This window comes from Colletotrichum fioriniae (genome assembly GCF_027942845.1).
Source record: "Colletotrichum fioriniae strain IMI 355084 chromosome Unknown scaffold_5, whole genome shotgun sequence".
Classification (NCBI taxonomy): Eukaryota; Fungi; Ascomycota; class Sordariomycetes; order Glomerellales; family Glomerellaceae; genus Colletotrichum; species Colletotrichum fioriniae.
In genome coordinates this window covers 2,525,974-2,547,741 of record NW_027076841.1, presented here as the reverse complement: position 1 = coordinate 2,547,741, position 21,768 = coordinate 2,525,974, and the positions used below count along the sequence as shown (strand labels likewise).

Here is a 21,768-nt window from a genome sequence, read left to right as displayed (position 1 = left end):
ACGTCGCTCTTGCTGTCGTGACCAATGAACTTTCCCCAGCTTTTGTTTAAAAACCCGAAATACCCTTGCTTCTCGACGCAATACCACATGGTGGCGGGATCGCGGACGCCTTGGAGGTCCATGAGGACTGGCCTGTCATCGACCATGGTGATGGCTTTACCCGTCTCTTTTTCGATGATGTAGAAGTGCTTGCCGGGCCACGGTATGTCGCTTACATGATCGTCCTCGACATCTTCGCCTGCTACGGATGTCGTTGCGGGCGTCAAGATTGGGGTGTGGAACTCTGAAGCCGTATCAGAGCCTGTGTCGTCGTGCTTGTCTTGGAGGCCATGATGGCTTGGCGTTGGCTAATGACGATGGCGCATCCAATAATCAAAAATGGAGTGAGCCGATGACTTTGCCGACTGAGATTGAAGGGTTCACAGGGATCTAGATATAGAGAAGCTGTCGTTGGTATTCACTGAGATGAAGGCGAATTAACTGTACCATACGGTGATGAGATGAGTGCGTCAAGGTAGCATGACGTGCGCCACATGAGTTGTTCCGCTGACGGAACGGAAGCTCAGTATTGCTTCTCATTGGTTGGGCTGTCTCAGTTTCCAGTGGGTCAATTGAGGTTAGCTCGCTGAAGGCCTCCAGCACTTGGGTCAAGCTGGTGTCTTACAACGACAGACTCATAGCCATGTTTGCATTCTTGATTTGTTTCTGACTCTAGACATCCTGGAATGGTACAGAATCGAGCGCACGGCAGCCACTGTCGTCCTGATATTGCGATCATGAGGCCATCTTCATCCAACGAGCGAGAATGATTATCACAGACCTTGGTGGAGTCTATGCAACATCCAGCTCCCTAAGAAAGTACACCCTCTCGTACCCATCCTCCGTCCTCCGCTCTGTCTCGACGAATCCCATCTTGGGGTACAAAATGAGGTTTTCATACATTTTGACGTTGGTGAAGAGTTGGAGAGATGTGCACTCTGAAGCTCGAGCCACATCCTCGGCGCATTTCAGCAAGACTCGGCCGTATCCGCGGCCTTGAGCCTCTGGGGCAACGACAAGGTTGTTGATATGCAGTGCACTCGCTGAAGGTTCATGGCGAAGGAGAATGGCGCCAGCTACTGTATCATTCTCGTCGTCGTGGAGTACGTAAACCAGCTGCGTCTTGATGAGCTCGTGATAGTCGGCTTTCATGGGTGCTGGTTCCTTGCCGATACGGTCGATGTATTTGGAGTACGCAGCTCTGGTCATGGATTGAATGTGAGGTACATGTTCCGTATTGGCTCTCGCAAGAGTGCAGCCTTCATGAGAGGAGATTGGTTCGAATTGTTGTTCGGCCATGGCACAAGATTGATAAAATATAAAGTCGATTTGTAGATAATTCAGTTCATCATTTTATCCCATCTTACAAGATGTTGCATTTCGTTAGTCACTTCTGGTGACTCTCACTTGCTGTAAGGTAAAATGGAAGGTGTATTTCCGTATTGGGCCAATGACGAGATAACGCCGATAGTGGAGAGCTCTGACCCCACCGGCCAATCGGAGAGGGCGACATGCGATAAGATAACAAATCAGACGAAAAAGTCCGCCGTCGGAGAAATCATTCACGACACCCGTCGCATCCTGACCCGCTGTAGCCACCCAAGCATCACCAAAATCGCATCTCGAGCCTGGTTTTTCACCATCCACGTCAACCACCACCCAGCGAACCCACATCGAACAGTCGCGTCTTAAAGCTCTCAGCTTCTAGCCAACCATCGCACGACCTCCCGACCGCACATCACAAATTTCACAATGGACCATACCCGCGATCCCTGCCCCTGGGTCATCCTCAATGGTAACGCGCTTAGCCGACCATCATCACCCCCTAGGAGCCCAAAACTAACGATACTGTAGACTTTGGCGGTGCTTTTGCTATGGGAGGTGAGTAATATAACCACTTGCAATCACGATATCGATACCCTTCTCGGATCTCGGATCCACCTCGTTTTCGAACCTCGATCTCCCGAATCGATCAACCTTGCCACGACTCTTGCATTCTGACACACATCTAGCTATCGGTGGAACGGTATGGCATGGTATCAAGGGTTACCGCAACTCGCCCTATGGTATTGACTAACCCTCTGCGCGATCTCGGAGATGATGATTATTAACAGCGCATCAGGTGAGAGAAGAATCGGTGCCATCTCAGCCATCAAGATGCGCGCTCCCGTACTGGGAGGAAACTTTGGAGGTAAGCATACGACTCTCCGGGAGACTTTTGATCTCGTGGACAACGCTAATACAATATTCTCTAGTTTGGGGAGGTCTTTTCTCGTGAGTGGACTCCTTTATCGATACTCGAAATCTCGACCTTGAATGCCAAGCCATTACAAATTCTCCTGGCGATCTTGAGTAACTTACTGACTGAAATGATGTAAAACAGAACATTTGACTGCTCCGTAAAAAGTACGAACCGTCTCCTCAAACTCTATAAAGCTATAAGATACGACGGGATATTGCTAGGCCTCGCACTGCCGAAAATGGTGTTGCTACACGGCGCGTTAGCTTGAGCTGTCACCTCGAAACGCCAGGGTTCGCAGGGCTAGCAATCTCCCTCTGCATCTTGTGGCACGATAAATCTATGTCTCGGACGCTAATATTTTACGTGCAGGTCTTCGTGGACACAAGGAGGATCCTTGGAACAGTATCGCCGCTGGGTTTCTCACAGGTGGTGCGCTAGCCATCCGTGGAGGATATAAGGTAAGCCTTGTTGTTTATCCGGCCCATTCCTACCCGTCACTAACTTGGTTTTTCAGGCCGCCCGAAACGGTGCCATTGGTTGCGCGCTTCTTCTTGCCGTCATCGAGGGTGTCGGTATCGGTTTCCAGAAGATGTTCGCCGGCAGCACGAAGCTGGAGGTGAGTTGAAACGGTCGCAGGCGCTTGACCAGCGAAGCGAAGCTGACAATTTCTATGATAGATGCCGGCGCCTCCTCCTTCCGACGAGAGAGCTCTTGCATAAACGATCGATCCTTCACGAAGCATCCATTTTACCGACGAACGGCGGGTGATCGAGGCGACCGCCTTGCCGACAAAAAGAATAACTCGGACCCCTCTCAACTCCTCAACGCTCGAAGCCTGTTTTTTGTCCTTTTGACGAGGGCTCGACAATTTGTTTTCCACATCACAAGGGAGCGAAGCAATTCGATCCTATTTTTGTAATCCATTGAAAAAACCGCAACATCGGAGAGGGTGGCGTTATATGTAGAATAGGGGCAAAAAGTTTGCTACCAGTCACTGGAGACTGGAGACTGGACTAGAGACGAGGAGCGGACGGCCATCTTGATCTCCAAGGGTAATTCAAGCCACGAAAGACGAAAGGCGTGTGGGAACGGCTTCCATCTAGGCAGCATGGTCAGGGGCAAAACCTGCATTTGTTCTCGGTCCGGCTGGGGTTTTGGATCCGGGAAGAGCGACAGTCTCTTCTCCCTTTTTTGACACGAGTACTGAAACTGTGTGGGATAGAGGTGTTCATAATTGTACCATCAACTCGCTGATTTCTTCTCAAAATCTTGGTTCTATACCACATCTTGAATTTCTCCGACTGACTCTAGGACATTTCTATCTGGAAATCCCGTATCCGGTTTCGCGCTCACCACTTCTCAGAATACTCCCTCACATCAACCCCCTCAACACCATCCCGATAAATCTTGGCATACGCCTTGCCATCATCGGCAATCCAAGCCCTGTACATCCCATTACAGTTGAAATCCTGCAGAATCTCTGACCGCACACCCACCACTTCCCCTCCCTCGTTCCTCGTAACCGCAACCTCGATCCCAATGATACCGCCCTCGCCCTCGCCGGTCACCTTCCACCGCGGACCCGCGCTGCTCTGCAACTCCCCGCCCGGACCAGAAACAAACGACACGGCATCAGCCCCGGAAAGCGGCTTCCACCGCGCCACGGCGCCGACTGTCCGGCCGGCGGCGACGCGCATGAAGGAGTCCCCGTTACCCGTCCCGGAGGCAGCGATCGCCCTCGTCGTCTTGACGCCCTTGCGCAGACTGGCTTCGCCGCCAGGTACGGGGGAATAGGTCCTCAGCGAGGGAAGGCAGTCCGCCATCAACCCCTTTAAACTTTCACCCAACACAAGGAACCCATCCCCAGCACCACCAGCACCAGCACCAGCACCAGCACGCGCAAACGCCCCCGTCGGATCCCCCTCCTCAACCCACTCCTCAGCCCAGAACCCGGCCCCGACGACAGGCGTATCCCCGATGCGGCCCGTCAACTTGTTCGTCAGCCCGCCGGTGCTCGTAGCCGCGCAGACGACGCCATCCTCGTCTAGCGCCACGGCGCCGACGGTGCCTTGCGGAAGGAACTCTGTCGTGCTGTACGTGCTCAACCCCTGGCCTGCCTTTTCTCTCTCAAGGGCGCGGATGTGTTCGTCCCACCGCCGTTGGGTGAAGAAGTACTCCTTAGATACTAAGCCCAGACCGTACTTCTTGGCGAGGGTCTCTGCTGTTGCGCCGTGGAGGAGGGTGTGGCCTTGCGCTGAGGGGGCGTCGATGCCAGCAGAAGCACCATCTTCACCACCATTGCCAGCAGCAGCAGCAGCAGTAGTAGTCAAAGAGGAAGAAGAAGGATGACTACTCTCCGGGTTCCCACCCAAATCCTCATCCCCGTGCTCCAAAATCGCTTTCACCAACAAAATGGGGTTCCGGACGTGTCGTAACCCCGTGACGCCGACCCCGCGCTTCGCGAAGCCGCGGGAGACCATGACGGAGGCTTCGAGCTCGTTGATGCCGTCGCGGGTGAAGACTGCGCCGTGGCCGCTGTTGAAGAGGGGGTTATTCTCCAGGAGGGTGACGGCATGGGTTGCTGTTTCTAGGGCTGAGGGGAGGGTGCCTGTGGTGCTGGCAAGAGAGGGTGTGCTTTGGTAGGCGTTTGTCTTGCTGACCTGTGTTGTGTGAGTGACATGTTTGAGGGGAGTTGAAGTGCTATTGATGATAGTTTTGGGGGGGGCTTCTGTGGGATCTCTGACTAGGAAGGGGGTGAGAATTCGTGATGTTCGAACTTACAATCGTCAGCAAGGCGTGGCGGTACTCAGCGTACTCTGGCGGCTGCAGATTCGACGGCTTGATGTTGCCCGCGCCGCCGTGAATGATGAGGCGCGGCTTCACCTTTACGGCGGCCGGAGACTGACGCTTGTACTCCATCTTTCTAACTTCTTTCTCTCTTGTACTATCGTCTCTCATATCCCGAGTCAATCGCAAACAACTAACAATACTGATTATTTCTTGTGAGTCCAAGGCATGAGATGGTTTGTTATGCAAGTCAAGTGCCGTCTCAAGTGAGACGTGGAGTGGGAGAGAGTCATCGTCAATGATAAGATAAGACGCCGAACCGGCAAGCCGAATGGGGAAGCTCCAACGGCCGACGCTCGGCTCCAGCTTGCCGATGGTCGGGATCACGTCAACGGAGGGGTTGGAAGTGCCATATTTGCCGTTTTATAAACGAGTCAGGTGCAGCACATCACCGACAGAGGTACTCTCACCGAATGAATCACTGGTGAATAGTGCAAGGTCTAGAAATGCTTTGATTTTTGGGGTATCCCTCTACTTTTCTGTTTGTTTGTACAATGTGTCATTGGACATGCCGCTGCCCAGTACCCAAAACGCCTCCCGAATAATACTGTAGATAGCGCCCAGAATGCCTTTCCATCTACAAACGAGCAAACACGGACCCGATGATTTCCCGGCTCTTAAGGAGGTTCAAGACCCTCAGCCTCTCATTGTCCAAGTGCGCTGAATCCGACGACTGTCCGCAAGGGAGATGCGCAGCCGGGGCACCGAATTCCTTCTCCAGGAACCGGATTGCGGGAATGGAGCCACCTTCACGGATATACAGAGGCTTCTTTGGCTTCTGCGTATTCGTGTCCGTCATCTCCCCCGGCTCCGCCCCTGTACCGTCACCCGCAAACACGGACGACCACGACTGCATAATAGCCTCCTCGAGCGTCTGGAAAATGGCGTTCGTGGGATCGCCCAGCCACGGCTCGGCCTTGTTATCAATCTTGATGGTCAGCGAGTTCTTTGACTCGAGCTGCGCGAACTCGCTCTCGAGGTACGAGCCCAGCGAGGCAATGACATCGTTAACCTCCTGGCCCGGCACCAGACGCAAGCTGATGTTAGCACTCGCGTGGCTGCTGACCAGGCTGCCGTCCGGTCCTGACACCTTGTATCGGTGGATCGTTAAGTTGGGTTCCCTCCAGCGCGCCATCAGCGCGGCCTTGAGCTTGTCGGCGGGCCCCTTTTCTGGGTTCTGGCGCATGAGCGTAGACGCAATGTCATCATAGCGCGTCTCCTCCTCGGCTGTGACGGGGAGGATATCGTCGTAGAAGCCGGGGATGAGCACCTTGTTACCGGGGCCCTTCAGCTTTGACAGCGTGGAGGTCAGGTCCGAGAGGGGCTCGTCGTTCATATAGGAGCCGTCTACACCAGAATGCTGGTCGGGCAGATGGGAATCGACGCAGACAGTGGCGTGCAGGACGCCGCGCAGACCGTAGGTCAGGCAGGGGACCTCGTCGTCGAGCCAGTAACTGTTGGCCAGCAGGATATAGTCGACATCGCCGATGAGGTCCTTGTTTTTGCGAACAATCTCCCTGAATCCGCGAGAAGCCGATTCTTCTTCTCCTTCGATCAGAAAGATCACGTCGTTGGCAAGTTTCTTGGCTTGCAGCAAATCCGTCACAGCGAACAACGCAGCCATGATCGGGCCTTTGTTGTCACTGACGCCTCTGCCGTAGAGATATCCATTGACACCCTTCATTTGGAATGGGTCCGTCTCCCACTTGCCCTTCTTGGTATCTGCTGGGACGACATCGTAATGACCATAGAACAGAACCTTCTTCCGCTTCTCGGCCGGCTCCAGAACGCCATCAAACTTGGCGAGAACAACGGGGTTGTGGGGACTGCTCTCCGTGCTCAGCATCTCAACATGACCGCCAAGCCTCTTGAACAAGGACCCGAGAAATGTTGCACCTCTTCGGCAGTCCTCTGCGAACTCTGGCCGGGATGACACCGTCCGGTAGGACACAAACTCTCCTAGTGTTTTAATCATGACGTCGTTGGCTTCCTCTACCTCCTTTTGTTGGTCCTCGTAAGACGAGCAGTCAATGTTCCAGATGCTAACATCATCGTCGTTACCGCCGGTGATGTAGTACTGTCTGTTGTTGTATGTTGTCACTGCTGATGAGAGAATCTTGCCCTCGTGGGCCTTCCAGCGCGCCACACACTGGTACTTTTGGCTAATGTTCGCGACCTGCTTGTCTTGGTACTGGCCGTAGTGGGCCGTGGTATGTTTCTAAGGGTTGTCAGCAATGAACAAATTGAGGAAACCAAAGACCTTACACTTGCAGAACCAGAGCGAGAGGCGCTCAGGAGATAGCCCCAGCCCATCTGTAGTGTCATCACGTCGCCCCTGTGACCCTTAATCACTCTCAACTTGGACTTTGTGTCGAGGTCCCACAGCTCAATGACTCCTTGCAGCTTGCCGGCATACAAAAATGAACCGTCAATCGCAAGAGACATGATTGATTCCGCATCATCAGTGCCCAGTGACATAAGCTCTTGCAGGCCAGGTTCGCGGTCGTTATCAGCCGCCTGATCGTCTCCCTCAGCACCAAGCTTCCACAACTTGATGGTACCGTCTCCGCCGCCCGAAATGAGCACCTCCTCTTCAGGTTCCACGAGTACAGTAGGACCCTTGGCCATGAGCATCGAGTAGACATAGCCGTAGTGGGCAAACATCTGCACAGCGCCCGGATGAATTTCCACCACCTTTTCAGATCGCGGGATCAATGTCCACCTCTCATCGTTACGGCGCGGCGTCGTTGTCCCTCCTACAGCTCGCGAGTCGAAGAACCTGTGATTTCGACGGTCGGGATGTTGTGAAGAGTCGTGGGTGGTACGGTTATTCGGATCGGTGAGGCTGACCCATTGAATCGAGGTGTTTTGCGCGCCAACGTACACCGTCTCATGCTGAGCGCTGTAGGCCACGGAAAAGATGTCGCCAACGTCGTAGGTGCTGTAAATCTCGTACAGCCGCTTCATCGTCTTGGGGCACCAGACATTAATGAGGGGATCTCCGGCGCTCGAGAAGAGCATGGAGCCGTCGGGGGTGAGGAACAGGCTCAGCACGCTGCGCTTGTGGGCCTGGACGATGCGCTCCTGGTGGAAGGTGGCCAGGGACCACACGACGATCTCGCCATCTTGGGTGCCGGCGTATATGCGTTCGTTCTCGGCGCTTACGGCGAGGGCGAGGACAGAGCTGTCATGCTTGAGGTTGTGGAGGAGTTCGGGGGCGACCTGGGGGCAGTCGTCCGTGTCGCTCAGGTTCGTGGACAGGTCGGAGGCCGCAATAGCGGACGGCATTGTGTCTTCTGTCGCGCGAGAAGGGAGGGGGACAGCTGGTCAGCGGAGATGTTTAGGCGAAAGAATGCGACCGGTCGACCCAACAGAGAGAATGGAATGGGTCGATCGAGGTTGGAGAAAAGAAGAGCGTTAGGTGGCGTGTTGAGACAGGAAAGGAAGAAGCAGACGTTAGGTTGTGACGCATTTCCCAAGATGAATCGGCCAAATTGGCTGCGAACTCGCAACGAAAATGGCGAATGACGAAATGCGCTAAAGGGGAGTCACTCCGCCCACCTTTCCCCCCGGGCAGCGTGGATCTCCTCGTAAGGGACCTCTCCTCTAGGGGTGGACACCGTGGACGTCCCAAGGTTTTGGGCTGAGTGGATCGTCCCTAGGTGCAGTTCCTGGTAGTCCAAGTGCTCTAGCTCCCGTAGCTACAAGGTCCACTGCTGTTTTCTCAGGGGAACTACAGGGACCATTGTGACACGAATTGTCACTTTGAAGCATCCACGTCTCGTGACACTTGTCCGTTTTTGAACTTTTCTCAAAAGCCCAGCAAATTGATCAAGTTATAGTAAGAGACGAAGAAACTCACCATCTTCATACTCTTCAGAAGACTCGGAGCCAACCGATAGTTCGACTAGATCCCGGTGTATCTTCCGGCACCCCGCGCAGTCGTCCTCGCCCGGGGCGTGGGGCTCACCAGATTTGTATACCACGGCCATCTCCTCGAGATGGCAACGATGGTGTCCGCGATTCTGAATCCGTACGCTACGGAAGGATAAGAATTCGTAGATGGGCTGAATCCGCTTCGTTCCTGGGGTAACTCGCCCCAAGCCAAAGGTGGGGAGGGGGGATTTTCTCTATTTGTACGGACGTCCTGATGGCTTTGACTCTCTCACCGCTTCATGACGCAACATTGGAGGGGATGGTATCATACGCCCGTGATAGCAAATATAGGGAACAGCAAAAGCGCTGGTATGATTAGGTATGATTCAGTTGAAGGAAACGAGATTAAGAAAAACGGGCGGTCGGGAGTGGCCTTAAGCGTCAAGGAAGAACTGTCCGCAGGGCCGAGATCGGTTGCGTGATTTCACATTTCACAACTTCGTACTCCGTACAAACCGTCAGGTGGGCGCCAAGCACTTTTATCGCCTGGACCTCTTCCAATCCGTATGGGCGTGGAGTCTGTCCGCTTCGGCGTCCATCCATCCAAGCCAGCCACGATCCTCCTCAGCAAGTGACACCTAGCTGAGACAGCCCGGGATGGTCGCCGACCTCCCTGTGAGCCTGTGAGATATGAAGAAAGGCCTCAGCAGCGGACAACAGCGTAGGTAGCTCACCGCAAGATTGGTCTCCAGATGTGCCAATCTGCCAGACCTCCAATCCACATCCAGGGTGCGCGTGGTGATCTTCCGAAGCCACGGCCCCCAGCAATCTGTGTTCTGCCCTATTGGAGGGCACCACGCTTCCGACGACGAAAACGGAGCACCGGTGAACGGCCAAGTCTGTCCGACAAGGCGACAAGGGCTGGCAAGGGTGTTATCGATGTAGCTGTCCGTTGGATTAACCCGATAGGCCTCACTTCTCACCCATGGTCGCATACAACCCGCAGATCCGTCGGGAAGGAGTCTGCCGTAAGCCATATATCGTTGTTGGGCTGAACAGACGGCGGGACAAGATATCACTGCACCAACAATATTATCTAGTGTACATTAAGGTGCAGAGCTATACTACGTACACTACGTCCGAGTGGTGGAGCAGTAAGGTAGGTAGCTGAATATGGGGCTCAAACTTTCGCCTTACTCCCTGTAGTTTTCACCATAGATCGTCTATCCAGGGAATGCAAGGGAACTTGGGAAGTTGAGTGTTGCGAAACCGTCATGTTCAGAGCAGACCAGGACGAAACAGCAGGTTTGGCCTGTGTAGAAATCGCGGCTCGGAAGGCGTTTATCTGCGGCAAACCAGACCGAGATACTTTATCACTGCGGAGCATAGTACGCCATAGACTAGGTGACTAGGTACCTTGGGTTGGGAGCCTACTACTCCGTACAGCAGTGGCCAATGACCGAGCTGCATGATGACTGTCATCCATCTTAAGGCTGACCAGCAGGATCGATATATCTCACACACCAACTTCTTCCGGAAGACAGAGCCACCAAATTCAAGAAACCTTTTTTGGGAAGTCGTCTTCACTTTGTACAAGCCATCAACAAATTGAGTCAGGCATCTGTATTGACGCTCCCTTCATCGCCATGAGTGCCGCGTCACTCAAGAAGAGCAGGATCATCCATCCTTTGACGAGAGAAAAGACAATACACGAAAAGACAATCTTCCTTGCGGGCACCACCAGCAAGAGAAACTGGCGCAAAGATCTCGCCGACTCATTGTCTCATCTGCCGGTGGTCATACTCGATCCCTTCCGGCCAGACTGGGACAGCACTTGGAAGGAGGATATCTCGGATGAGAGATTCAGCAACCAAGTCAAGTGGGAACTGGACATGCAAGAGAGGGCTGACATCATTGTTGTTTACTTTGAACCGGAGACAGAAGGCCACATCAGCTTGCTTGAGTTGGGGCTCTGTGCTCGCTCGGGAGGCAAGGTCATCGTCGCTTGCCCTGAAGGGTACAAGAAGAGGGGCAATGTTCAGGTCGTCTGTTCGAGATATGAGATTCCATTTGTGGAGAGTTATGAAGAGCTGGTTGTGAAGCTGATCCAGAAGTTGCAGACGCTCGGTGGCAAGGCCTGATAAGAATTGTTTCCTTCGTTATTGGGATGTTTACTTCATGCCGTGATGTGTGGCTAGGATGATTCAAGGACGGGAGAAGAGGCCACCATTGATGTGCCCCCCGAAACACTGCAAAGACATGATGCACGCCACTAACTCCGATATCCTACTATCTTTCTCCGATACGGCGGGCCGAAAGTATTTCCTTTCAGCGGATCTCTCTCCAGACTCGATTTGCGCTTGACAACCCCACTTGCCTAATCCGACATGGTTCGCAGGCCCTCCAAACACCCAGAGCTTCGAGGGCAACTCCTTCGCAAACCAACCCAACCTTGTGCATCTGCTCCAAATATCTTAGCTTCCCTTGCTGTAGCTTCTTACCGACAATCTCTCCTTCGTACCTTTTTGTCTAGTATCATTGTTAGGAACACATATCCAGAAAAATGGACGACCAATTCGGAGGCCGCACAGACGACGACCTCTTCTTTGACGACTTCGAGCCTGTAAGCAATCCCCAGGCCATCGAGACAGTCGAAACCACCGTCGCCCCTCATCCTCCAGCCCCTCCCCCGCCGCCGTCGCGACACCGCCAGTCGAGCCTCCCAAACCCACACCCGCGCCCGTCGCGCCCGTCGCGCCCAAGTCCGTAGAGCAACAGCAGCAGAAGCCGCAGAAGCAGGCCCAACCCAACAAGAAACCGCCCACGGCGCCGAGGGGTGGTCTCGCAAACTCCAGATTCGCCGACCCTAAGCCCGCCCCTGCTGCCCCGCGCGGTCCTCGCCAGGCAGCCCCCGCCGCCGCCGCCTCGACTCCCCCCTCCGACCGCGACCGCGACCACGCCCGCGCCCAAAGCTGCCGACCGGTCCAGCGGCGCAAAACTCACCTGCTTCCGCCGCTGCACCGACTGCCCCTGCTGCCGATGCTGCTGCTGCTGCCGTCGCCCCTCCCCCGGCTGCCGCAGCCCCAAGCGACGCCGCCTCTCCCAAGAGCAACTCGCCCGCTCCAGCCGCAGCACCTCACACACCCCGCGAAAAGAACGCCGCCGCTGCCCCCGGCGCAAACACAGCCCTCAACGCAGAAGCCCGCCTCGGCTCGGGCGCGAACCCGCGCACCAAACTAAGCGAATCTCAACTCGCCGCCAAAATGGAACAGATGCGCATCCTCAACGCCGAAAAAGACGCGCAAGTTCGAACAGGCGGAGCAGGACGAGCGCAGTCACGCGGAGGCCTACGCGCGCGGCATGGAGGAGGCGCGGCAGCGCAAGAAGGCCGACGAGGAGAGGCGGCGGCGCGGCGAAGAAGAGCGCCGGCGCATGGACGATGAGCGCGCCAAGAACCGCGAGAGGAAGCTCAAGGCGATGAGTATCAAAGAGGGCGGGTGGGACGAGGGCAAGGAGGCGCTCGCTGCTGAGGAGGAGAGGAGGGGGTTCCGGGGGGGCAAATGGAGGCATTAGGGGCACGAGGTCTGCTGGGCTTGCGGGCAGTCGGTTTGCTTCACGGGAGGATGAGGCGCCGCAGAGTGATCGGTATGCTGGCGGTGGTGGTGAAGAGCGTAGAGGTGGTAGGGGCCGCGGGAGAGGTCGTGGGCAGGGGCGGGGTGGACGCAGTGGTCGTGGTGGGTATGGGAATGATCATGAACGGGGAGATTCGAACGGCGCGCGGGAAGCTAAGGCTCCCGTCGCCCAGGCTCCCGCGCCGGCGCCCGTCATCAGCACCGAGGAGTTCCCTGCCCTACCTGGTAAGGCTACAAGCGGTGATATTTCGCCTCCTGTCTTGTCGCCTCTTGGCAGGTGGGACGACGAGATGGAGGCGTTTGACGAGAAGCTCAAGAATGCCGCCGCGCAATCTTCCTCTTGAGGACTATGCTGAAGCTGACAGTAAAGCCTTGCGACGAGGAGAAGCATCACGAATTGGATCACAAAATTACAGCGACGACGCATTTTGAATACGCCACGATGGGGGGAATGACGAGGTATTGGAGTACATTATAGTTCGCTTCTAAGCATGGTTCCTCATTAAGCGGGCATCCAGGGGTTGCGAGTCTCGTCCTTAGCAGGTTCCGTTACGAGCGTAAATACAGAATGCCGTCCGGGACTACCCAATGCCGCCGTCTACGTTCCCTTAACTTGGTCCCTTCGCAACCTTGAAACTTTAGTGCCGGCCATCGTGCAGATAATGCCGTTGCCGACTGGACCAATTATGATCGTAGGCCTAAGAGACTTAGTATGAAGCAAATGAACCTCCAGTGGTATCGTCACCCACGTTTTACATCCTAGAAATATCGTGCTGAACGTCTGTTTCTTCGAGATCCACCTTCTTGACTCGTGGATGGAAGAGTATTGGCGGTCGCTTTCTGTAATACTCAGTCATAATCCAAGTGCTCAGGATAGCATGCTGCTCTTTTTCGAGATCTGACGGACAGCATCGTCATAGGCTCCTAATTCGGATCGTCGCCCATCAATTCTTCATCCTCTGGTTCGGATTGAGCTGCGATCTTATTCGATCTGTTCCGCTTCCACGGATGGGCCTACCATCCACCGCCACCGCCGCCACGGTATCCCCTACCGCCACGCCCGCGGTACCCTCCACCGCTCCTAGGACCTCTGGGACCACCGGGTCCCATATTGTCATCGTCCATCGGTGCGCGCTGGCGGTGGCGCATCTCCTTGGGGAACGCGTCAAAGGTCTTGCGCATCTGAGCGTAGCCAAGATGCATCTTTCCGTAAAAGTGGTCTGCTAGACGGCGGTCGTTGTCCAGCCTGCTAAGGTAGGCGCCGCAAACGTCGCAGACTTGCAGCTTCTGATGGCCGGACGGTCCCGAGGTGTCTGACAGGGCCTTGAGCTCCTTCTCGCGATCCAACTTCGTTTGCTGTGCTTGGCGTACTCGGTAGAACTCGTCGATCGCACGGGATACTTCGGCCATTTCACCGAGGATTTCAACTTCGAGCGTGCCGTTGTGGATTGTGGAGGAGAGTTCGGCAATGCTTTTCAGCTGTATCATAGTTAGCTACAAGTTGCAGTGCAATGGGGAGAGTGTTGAGACTATACCAAGGCATTGGTTTGGCGGATCTCGTCGGGTGTCTTCTCGAGTCTGCGCTGTGCTGAGTCTATCCTTCGGTTGCAATCATCGATGTACTTTTGAAGGTCGCGCATGTAGTCGTACTCAAAGCCATACTTTTGCTTCTCCTTATCTGACAGTCCCTCGTACTCGGCTTTGAGTGCTTCGGAGTGCTGCTTTGGGCATGGACCGAGATCTTGCTTGGTATTCGTGAAGAGGTCGTGAGGGCATGTGCCAACAAGGAATGATCTGCAGACTTTGGGATCTGTCATGGAGAGCGAGGCTGCCCGGGTGCTAGCCGAGCCGCCCATGAGCTGCTCCAGCAGCTTTCTCTGTTCTGCTGCCATTGTCCGTGATGCTCGATAGTGTCTGTTGAGATTTGAATGGTATACGATGTATCGTGGTTTGGCGTGAAGTTTCGTGGACGGGTTAATTGGGTATCTTAAATTGAAGGTAAGGAAATTCGCGAAGTTCTGGGCAAGAAAGCGTGTCGCGCGGGATGAACCATGGGCGGAATGTGGAGAGCTGCAAAACGTACTTTCCCCAAGTTGTGGTTACATAAGAGGGATTCTGCCGAGTCCCACCGCCTAGACATCCCTCCATACGACCACCTACACGACCTCACCCCCAACGGCATTACATGCGCCGTCGTGCAGGGGAGAGACCGCAGCAGCCGCGAATCTCATTCTTCTGCGCTGCGATACTCCCTCCATGATGCGCCAACTCCTGGCGGCCATTCTTTTCTCTTGCCTCGCCTCCTTTGGCCTGGCTGCGGATTACCACGAGCAGCTGAACCTCCGCCCGCTGCCCCTGTCCGCCTTGCTTGCGAGCTTCAACTTCCGATCCAATACGTCGTTATCTGACTTCGACTTGCAAAACTTCCGGTACTTTCCCCGGTCGTTGGGTCAGATTCTTCAATATGCCGGGACGAGAGAGCTTCATCTTAGGTTCAGCTTGGGAAGATGGGATGCCGAGAGCTGGGGAAGTCGGCCTTGGGATGGTCAGCGCGAAGGCGGGACGGGCGTGGAGCTGTGGGCGTGGCTTGAGGCCGAGACGGACGAGGAGTATGTCACTCATTGTCATACTGCAGATGGATTATACTGACAGATATGCAGGGCCGATCAGAAGTGGTTGACCCTCACCAATGCTCTTTCAGGACTCTTCTGTGCATCGCTCAACTTCGTCGATGGAACCCGAACCACAAGGCCAGTCATGTCATTCCAACCCGAGGGCGACCACCCCGAAGCATCGATACCGAACATGCAGCTCCTTCACGGCGTTCTGCCAAAGGAGGTGGTGTGCACAGAGAACTTGACGCCCTTCTTGAAGCTGCTCCCTTGCAAGGGAAAGGCAGGCATCTCGAGTCTGCTAGACGGCCACAAGCTCTTCGATTCCTCCTTCCAAAGCATGGCCATCGATATTAAGCCTGTCTGTCCTGAGGGCCAGGAGTGCATTCTGCAAATCGAGCAGACTATTGACATGGTTCTCGACATTGACCGATCCAAGCGACCAAGAGACAACCCGATTCCCCGTCCACCCCCTGGACACGAGCTCAAGTGCGATACCTCCAAGCCTTACCACAATGACGAAACATGTTATCCTACCGGCCTTACTACTGGTCAGGAATGGACCCTGTCCCAGATCTTCGGCAAGTCGATTAAAGGCACATGCCCTCTGACAGACGAGGACGTACCGCCGGTCTGCATCGAGGTTCCCCACACCCGAGGTGTCTATACATCTGGTGGAGCTGCAGAGATCTTGAACCCGAATGGAGCATCGCGCTGCTTCAAGATTGGTGCGGAATCAGAGCTTGAGATTGTTCTCCCCTTGGAAGATAACGCAGGACAAGATCCGACAAAGGAATTGGTCGAGCCGCCCACTCCCCTCATCTACGCCGAGCGCAGTTTCACTGGACACGGACAGGAACATGGTGGTATGCAGGCCATTCTTACGAACCCAAGCAAGGACACGGAGGTCGAGTTCATCTACATGGAATCGCTTCCCTGGTTTATGCGAGTTTACCTCCATACTCTTAACGCGCGTATTGAGGGATCGTCAGGTTCGCAGCCGTCGATTGTTGAGGACATTTACTACCGCCCCGCCGTCGATCGGGCCAGAGGCACACAGCTCGAGCTGCGGATGCGTATCCCTCCCGCTTCCACTGTCTTTCTCACCTACGACTTTGAAAAGTCCATCCTTCGATACACTGAATACCCCCCTGATGCGAACCGTGGTTTTGACATTGCTGCGGCAGTCATTACTACTCTCAGTCCCCGTACGCAAAGTACACGCACCACCACGCTGTTGCTGAATCTGCCCACGCCAGACTTCAGCATGCCTTACAATGTCATCATTTTCACCTCGACGGCGATCGCGCTCGCATTCGGCGGCATGTATAATATCCTAGTTCGGAGACTGGTTGGCGCCGATGAAGGCCCCAGTCCAGTCCTCAAGGCCAAAATAGCTGGTCTCTTGGCGAAGCTCAAGGGCGGTCTGTCAAGCAAGAAATAGAGAGATGTTTTCGTGTTACCCGTCCTGATATTCGGCTTGCCAACCTTCCCGTGACTTCGTATACTTGTTTCCTTGTTCAGTCAGGCGCGTGTCGTGTACCGATGGCAGTCAGAGCTCACAGTCCGTTTGCTGTTCTTTCCGTCCCGACTCCGTCTGCCACGAGGTTTGCAATACGGAAATTTGACTTGATCCAGGGGCTGTGGAACATCATCTTCCCGTCGTGAAACCCAGGCTCTGCTGTCTCTATCGACTACCTGACGTCTACATCCGCAGTCATACTTTCCGACTACAAAACGGCAGGTACATAAACGGGTAATACGACATCACGGCACACTCAATCTACGCAGGTGATGTGGCTCTTACCACAGCTTGTTGAATTAAACCCGTCGGCGTCGTGACTCCGAAAATGGCAAGATCTTTCTACCTTCGGCCCTACCTGCAAGCCATCGACATCTTTGCCTCACTACCCGTATGTCCCTGCTGGTGCCCGACTAAATCACATGGATCAGGTTCATTGCCGCCTACTGATATCTGTTTCGAATAAGCGCAGTCATGCTGTCTAAAACATCTCACTACCACTCGTCATCGACTGTTTCACACGAATGCCGTGAACATGGCAGGTGATGCGGGTAGCCAAGAGCTGCCAGCCTGTCTGTCACATACTGCATAGGGGAGGACATGCGAAAGAGAGACTGCTGTAGTTTCATACCTTTGGAACCTTACTTTAACACCAAGTACCGCTCGATTGTCCACCGGCCGTCAATATGAAGAGCAAGAAGTTTCTGATCAGTTTACTGGTTAAAATGTTTCGCTACTCTCTGAGATACTTCAGCTGCAGGATTGGCTGAGAAATGCAAGGCATGCCTTGAAGCCGGTGATACGTTCATTATCATCTCACCGCCCCAGAACGAGCAAAGAAAGTGTCGGAGAATCTGTTTGCCGTGTAAACGGGTATTCATCTTTGTTTTCAATATGGACCTTGAACGAGGCGAGCATGCAGGTGCCCTCGCACCCGGCATCTCACATGGGCCTGCTAGAACAGCGTGCCGTTTCACTTCTTAGGGCACAATAGGAATTTCGGCAATATATATAATGAGGGCAGGGCCATCTTTCTTCATTTCGCCTTTCTGTTCTTTGCTTGATAGTCTCAAGAGTCAGTTCCCGTTACAAGCTAGCCATCATGCGTTTGGGTACTGCAGTCGCGATCTTGTCCTTTGCGGGCGCGAGTCTGGCTCGGTTCGGACAACAGCAGCAGACTCCGAGCGAGAACCCATCTTCTAGAACGAGACGTTTCATCGTAGAGCTCGCGAAAGTGAGTGATTATGGTTTTGGTTGCTCCGAGACATTAATAACAAGATCAATCGCCACAGGACTCGGATTTCAAGCAGCTCCAGACAGACCTATCCGCTTTCACCGGTGCAACAGTGTACAAGACCTTCCGCAGCGACGTGTTCACAGGAATCAGTGTCACGCTGGCGGGCAACAACGAGGAGGACCTGCGTCTCTTACGAGGTGCGAGCAATGTTTGGCCATCACGCAGAGTCCAGAGAGCCGTGGTCGAGGATGGCCAGGAGTTCAGTGGGGGTATCTCGGGGAACAACTACAATATTCACGGCATCACTGGTGTGCAGAGGCTTCATGATAAAGGCATCCTAGGCAAGGGTGTTAAAGTTGCTGTTGTTGATGCCGGTATTGACTATACACATCCGGCTGTGAGTGCCAGTAAACTTCCTGAATAGAGGGTAATATCTGATATTTTAGCTCGGTGGTGGATTCGGAGAGGGCTTCAAAGTCATGGGCGGATATGATCTCGTGGGCGACTCGGGTGAGAGCAGGATCATCAGCACCCCTGCAGACAAAAAGGGCTAATAAGCAAATGTGAAGACTGGCCAAGCGGTGATGGACCTAAGCGTCCCGACAAGGACCCGTATGAGCAAGATTCTCTCGGCGGGCACGGCACGCATGTCAGTGGGATCGTTGCCGGAAAGTCAGATACGTTAGTGTTCGCCTTCGAGGCTTGGAGCAGGGCAGGTTAATAACTCGAATTCAGCTGGCAAGGAGTTGCTCCTGAAGTCAACATCTTGTCGTACAAGGTGTTTTCCGGAACTGTAAGCAAACGATTCTCACTCCCATATGTATACTGACTGTCAGCACAGAGTGGCGATACAGATGAAGAGACTCTGATTGAGGCGTTTCTGATGGCTCATAATGATGGCGTAAGTTTGGCCACATTGGTCGGCCGACTGTTCTCTCATCTGACACCACGCTAGGCCGACATCATCACCTCTTCGATCGGAGGTCGCGGAGGGTTCTCATCCAACGCCTGGGCCGAAATTGCTTCCCGTCTCGTGGATCAGGGCGTCGTCGTGACGATCTCCGCTGGCAACACAGGCGAAGGTGGTGCGTTTCTCGGGGATAACGGTCAATCTGGACGAAGCGTGCTCTCCGTGGCGTCCACAGAGCCCTCATACGTCCCGGGAATGCCCTTTGAGGTGACCTTTGACTACGGAAACGGGAGTGTTAACAAGTCGAGGTATGGGTTCTTCTATGGCGGCCTCACACACAGCTTCCCCCTCAACTCGAGTCTTCCCATTACCGCATTGTCCTACGACCCCCTCAACACCACAATCGGGTGCCGCTTCTTGCCACCGGGGACGGTGAACTTGACGGGCGCTCTTGTGATGGTTCCCCGCGGTGGCTGTAACGGCTCCAATAAGCGATATGCTCTTCAGTCTGCCAGCGTCAAGTATATGTTACTATTCAACGACAACGAGACTTTCCCGATGCCTAATAGCTACGATGTCTACCGCACAGAGGGCATCACGGAGCACGCTGTGGGCGTTGAAATCCTTGCTGCGCTCGCGAAAGGCGCCAAGGTGACGGCTCGGTTTTTCAACGAGTCCGATTCGGATTTGGTCAACCTGAAGAACCCCGCCGTTGTCAGCTCCTACTTCACTGCCATGGGCGGATTGTACGATCTCCAGATCAAGCCTGACATCGCAGCGCCCGGGAGCAACATCTTTTCCACTATCCCCCATGGAAGATATGGCCTAAAGTCTGGCACGTCTATGGCCACGCCGTACGTGGCAGGTGTAGCTGCACTCTTCATCTCGAAGCACGGTGGCAGAAACGTCCACGGCGCCCCGTTCGGGAAAATGCTCTCAGCCCGGATCCTGGCCAGCGGCGAGTCCCTTCCGTGGAACAACGGGCTGAATATGACAGACTATGGGACGACCCGGGCCCCGATCTTCCAACTCGGCAACGGCTTGGTCAACGCTACCAAGGTCCTGGACTACCGGACGGAGCTTTCGTTTGCCAAGTTTGCGCTCAACGACACGACGAACTTCCGCACTTCGCACTCTGTTATGATCTCGAACAATTGCACGGGTCCCATTACGTACAGTTTTTGCGTTCAGACTGCGGGGACGTACGAGGTTCTAGATGATAGGGACAACATCAAGATGGGCCCCCAGTATACGGGGTTGGTTCCATTGGCTGCGCCGTTGGTCCCGAACGTGACGTTTCCCAAGGAGTTTACCGTTGGTCCAGGAGAGACCAGAGAGGCAAAGTAGGTACACCACGTCGCGTTCTCTTATTACCACCATCAACTAATGCCTTGGTCCAGATTCACGTTCGAACACCCCAAAGGCGGAAACCATTCAGCCATGCCCCTGTACAGCGGCAAGATTCGCATTCATGGCTCCAACGGGGAGCAGCTCTCGGTCCCTTACATGGGCGTCGCCTCCGATCTGCGCAAGACCTTCAAGAAGATGTTTGTCGACGAGTACCCGTACATCAACTCGGGAGCGGATGACATTCCTATGATTCACAAGACCAAGTAAGTTTCAACCAACCTGCCCTCCACAACCAATCCGCTGATGTTATGCTTCCTAGCTTCTCCTTTGACCTCTCACTGGAAGCGCAGGATTTCCCAAAACTCTACATGAACTTCCGATGGGGTTGCTCTGTCCTACGCTGGGATATCTTTCAGAGAGGTTGGGAGGAGAAGAGTTGGGGGACGTATCCGCCTGTTCCTGGGGAAGATGGATTTGTTGGACATGCTGCGACCTGGGTAAGTTCATCTCACCTGATAATACCACGCCTTCATTAGGCGGCACATTCGCACCTGAATAGCGCTTATTTGTACACAGGACAACGAAAGGCACGCTACCGTCTTTGATCCAGATAATGACAACGACTTCGACCTCATCCGGGGTCCCATGGGAGAGTTCTCGAGGGAAGATTACAACTACGCGCCCTGGAGGGCGTGGTGGCTTGGCAGGTTCTCTGACGGCTCGAAGATCAAACCTGGAAATTACACGTAAGTCTCTTGAATGGATACACTTCTCGATGTAGAGATCTAACGAGGAATCGACAGTATGCGAATTGCTGCGCTGAGTCCGTTTGGAGACCCGACGAAGAGCGATCACTGGGATATCTGGAGGCGCGACTTCATGGTTGTTGGCAATCAAACATCGCCTGACAGTTGAGTCACACATGCTGGTTTACAACACGGCTGTGCTTACAACTCCTGGAGCTGGGGACGCCTTGCGTGAGGGCTGGAAGTCGCCAAGCAAGGATGAGCCGCTATCCCATCTGCGAGGGTGCTCATAGCACTTGTTTCTATTCAAGTACATAGATAGTAGTCTGATGGAAAGAATAGATCGAAGAATTGAGGTGTTTGCGGGTTGATTCATCCCATGAAAACGTCTACTGCAACATTCGATGAGGCCTGCCGAATCTCTGTAATGAATGATTCATCCAATTTCATAGTACCCGGCGCCTTGGATCTCTCTGCTTACAATCCATAATATATGAGTAGTATGCGCATCATCTCGCCCTGGCGTTGGATCAGGGCATATGAGAAGATGACAGAGAGTAGAGGAGGGAACCGTAGTAAGAAGTAGGTTTGCATTAATGCCGCCACGAAATCCCTGTTCGGCGCGCTCAGCGAATTGGAACAGTGCCGATTGCCCAATCAGGCCTCTGTCTGCCAAGTCCCTAAACAAGGTTTACACAGGTTCGTCCAGTCTTCTGTCCAACCTCACACCACACTCACACATGATCGCACATGAT

The 21,768-nt window shown here is 54.2% G+C and overlaps 8 protein-coding genes across 8 annotated transcripts; 4 read left to right on the top strand and 4 right to left on the bottom strand.

Moving 5' to 3' along the window:
- Positions 1-831: 831 nt before the first annotated feature.
- On the bottom strand, positions 832-1,248 carry N0V96_005329 (uncharacterized protein; the record flags this gene model as incomplete). The annotated part of the gene is made up of 1 exon (XM_053198824.1): positions 832-1,248. The coding sequence occupies one exon, from the start codon at positions 1,246-1,248 to the stop codon at positions 832-834; it is 417 nt and encodes a 138-aa protein (XP_053043748.1).
- Positions 1,249-1,791: 543 nt separating this feature from the next.
- Positions 1,792-3,000, top strand: TIM17 (translocase of the inner membrane; the record flags this gene model as incomplete). The annotated part of the gene is made up of 9 exons (XM_065757374.1): positions 1,792-1,834; positions 1,894-1,920; positions 2,052-2,105; positions 2,162-2,230; positions 2,295-2,313; positions 2,423-2,445; positions 2,651-2,739; positions 2,796-2,897; positions 2,959-3,000. The coding sequence occupies 9 exons, from the start codon at positions 1,792-1,794 to the stop codon at positions 2,998-3,000; spliced, it is 468 nt and encodes a 155-aa protein (XP_065614143.1).
- A 630-nt stretch (positions 3,001-3,630) lies between these two features.
- On the bottom strand, positions 3,631-5,200 carry N0V96_005327 (uncharacterized protein; the record flags this gene model as incomplete). Its single annotated transcript, XM_053198822.2, has 2 exons — positions 3,631-4,941; positions 5,063-5,200. 2 exons carry the CDS (start codon positions 5,198-5,200, stop codon positions 3,631-3,633), a joined length of 1,449 nt encoding a protein of 482 aa, XP_053043746.2.
- A 505-nt stretch (positions 5,201-5,705) lies between these two features.
- On the bottom strand, positions 5,706-8,416 carry N0V96_005326 (uncharacterized protein; the record flags this gene model as incomplete). The annotated part of the gene is made up of 2 exons (XM_053198821.2): positions 5,706-7,346; positions 7,394-8,416. 2 exons carry the CDS (start codon positions 8,414-8,416, stop codon positions 5,706-5,708), a joined length of 2,664 nt encoding a protein of 887 aa, XP_053043745.2.
- A 3,151-nt stretch (positions 8,417-11,567) lies between these two features.
- Positions 11,568-12,980, top strand: N0V96_005325 (uncharacterized protein; the record flags this gene model as incomplete). The annotated part of the gene is made up of 4 exons (XM_065757373.1): positions 11,568-11,627; positions 11,686-11,766; positions 12,302-12,549; positions 12,608-12,980. The coding sequence occupies 4 exons, from the start codon at positions 11,568-11,570 to the stop codon at positions 12,978-12,980; spliced, it is 762 nt and encodes a 253-aa protein (XP_065614142.1).
- Positions 12,981-13,650: 670 nt separating this feature from the next.
- LUC7 (splicing factor) lies at positions 13,651-14,528 on the bottom strand (the record flags this gene model as incomplete). The annotated part of the gene is made up of 2 exons (XM_053198819.1): positions 13,651-14,115; positions 14,172-14,528. The coding sequence occupies 2 exons, from the start codon at positions 14,526-14,528 to the stop codon at positions 13,651-13,653; spliced, it is 822 nt and encodes a 273-aa protein (XP_053043743.1).
- A 367-nt stretch (positions 14,529-14,895) lies between these two features.
- Positions 14,896-16,692, top strand: GPI16 (Subunit of the glycosylphosphatidylinositol transamidase complex-like protein; the record flags this gene model as incomplete). Its single annotated transcript, XM_053198818.2, has 2 exons — positions 14,896-15,245; positions 15,297-16,692. 2 exons carry the CDS (start codon positions 14,896-14,898, stop codon positions 16,690-16,692), a joined length of 1,746 nt encoding a protein of 581 aa, XP_053043742.1.
- Positions 16,693-17,872: 1,180 nt separating this feature from the next.
- On the top strand, positions 17,873-21,017 carry N0V96_005322 (uncharacterized protein; the record flags this gene model as incomplete). The annotated part of the gene is made up of 10 exons (XM_053198817.2): positions 17,873-18,004; positions 18,063-18,404; positions 18,454-18,517; positions 18,577-18,688; positions 18,743-18,800; positions 18,849-18,908; positions 18,963-20,260; positions 20,318-20,530; positions 20,587-20,764; positions 20,844-21,017. The coding sequence occupies 10 exons, from the start codon at positions 17,873-17,875 to the stop codon at positions 21,015-21,017; spliced, it is 2,631 nt and encodes an 876-aa protein (XP_053043741.2).
- Between the last annotated feature and the right edge of the window lie 751 nt (positions 21,018-21,768).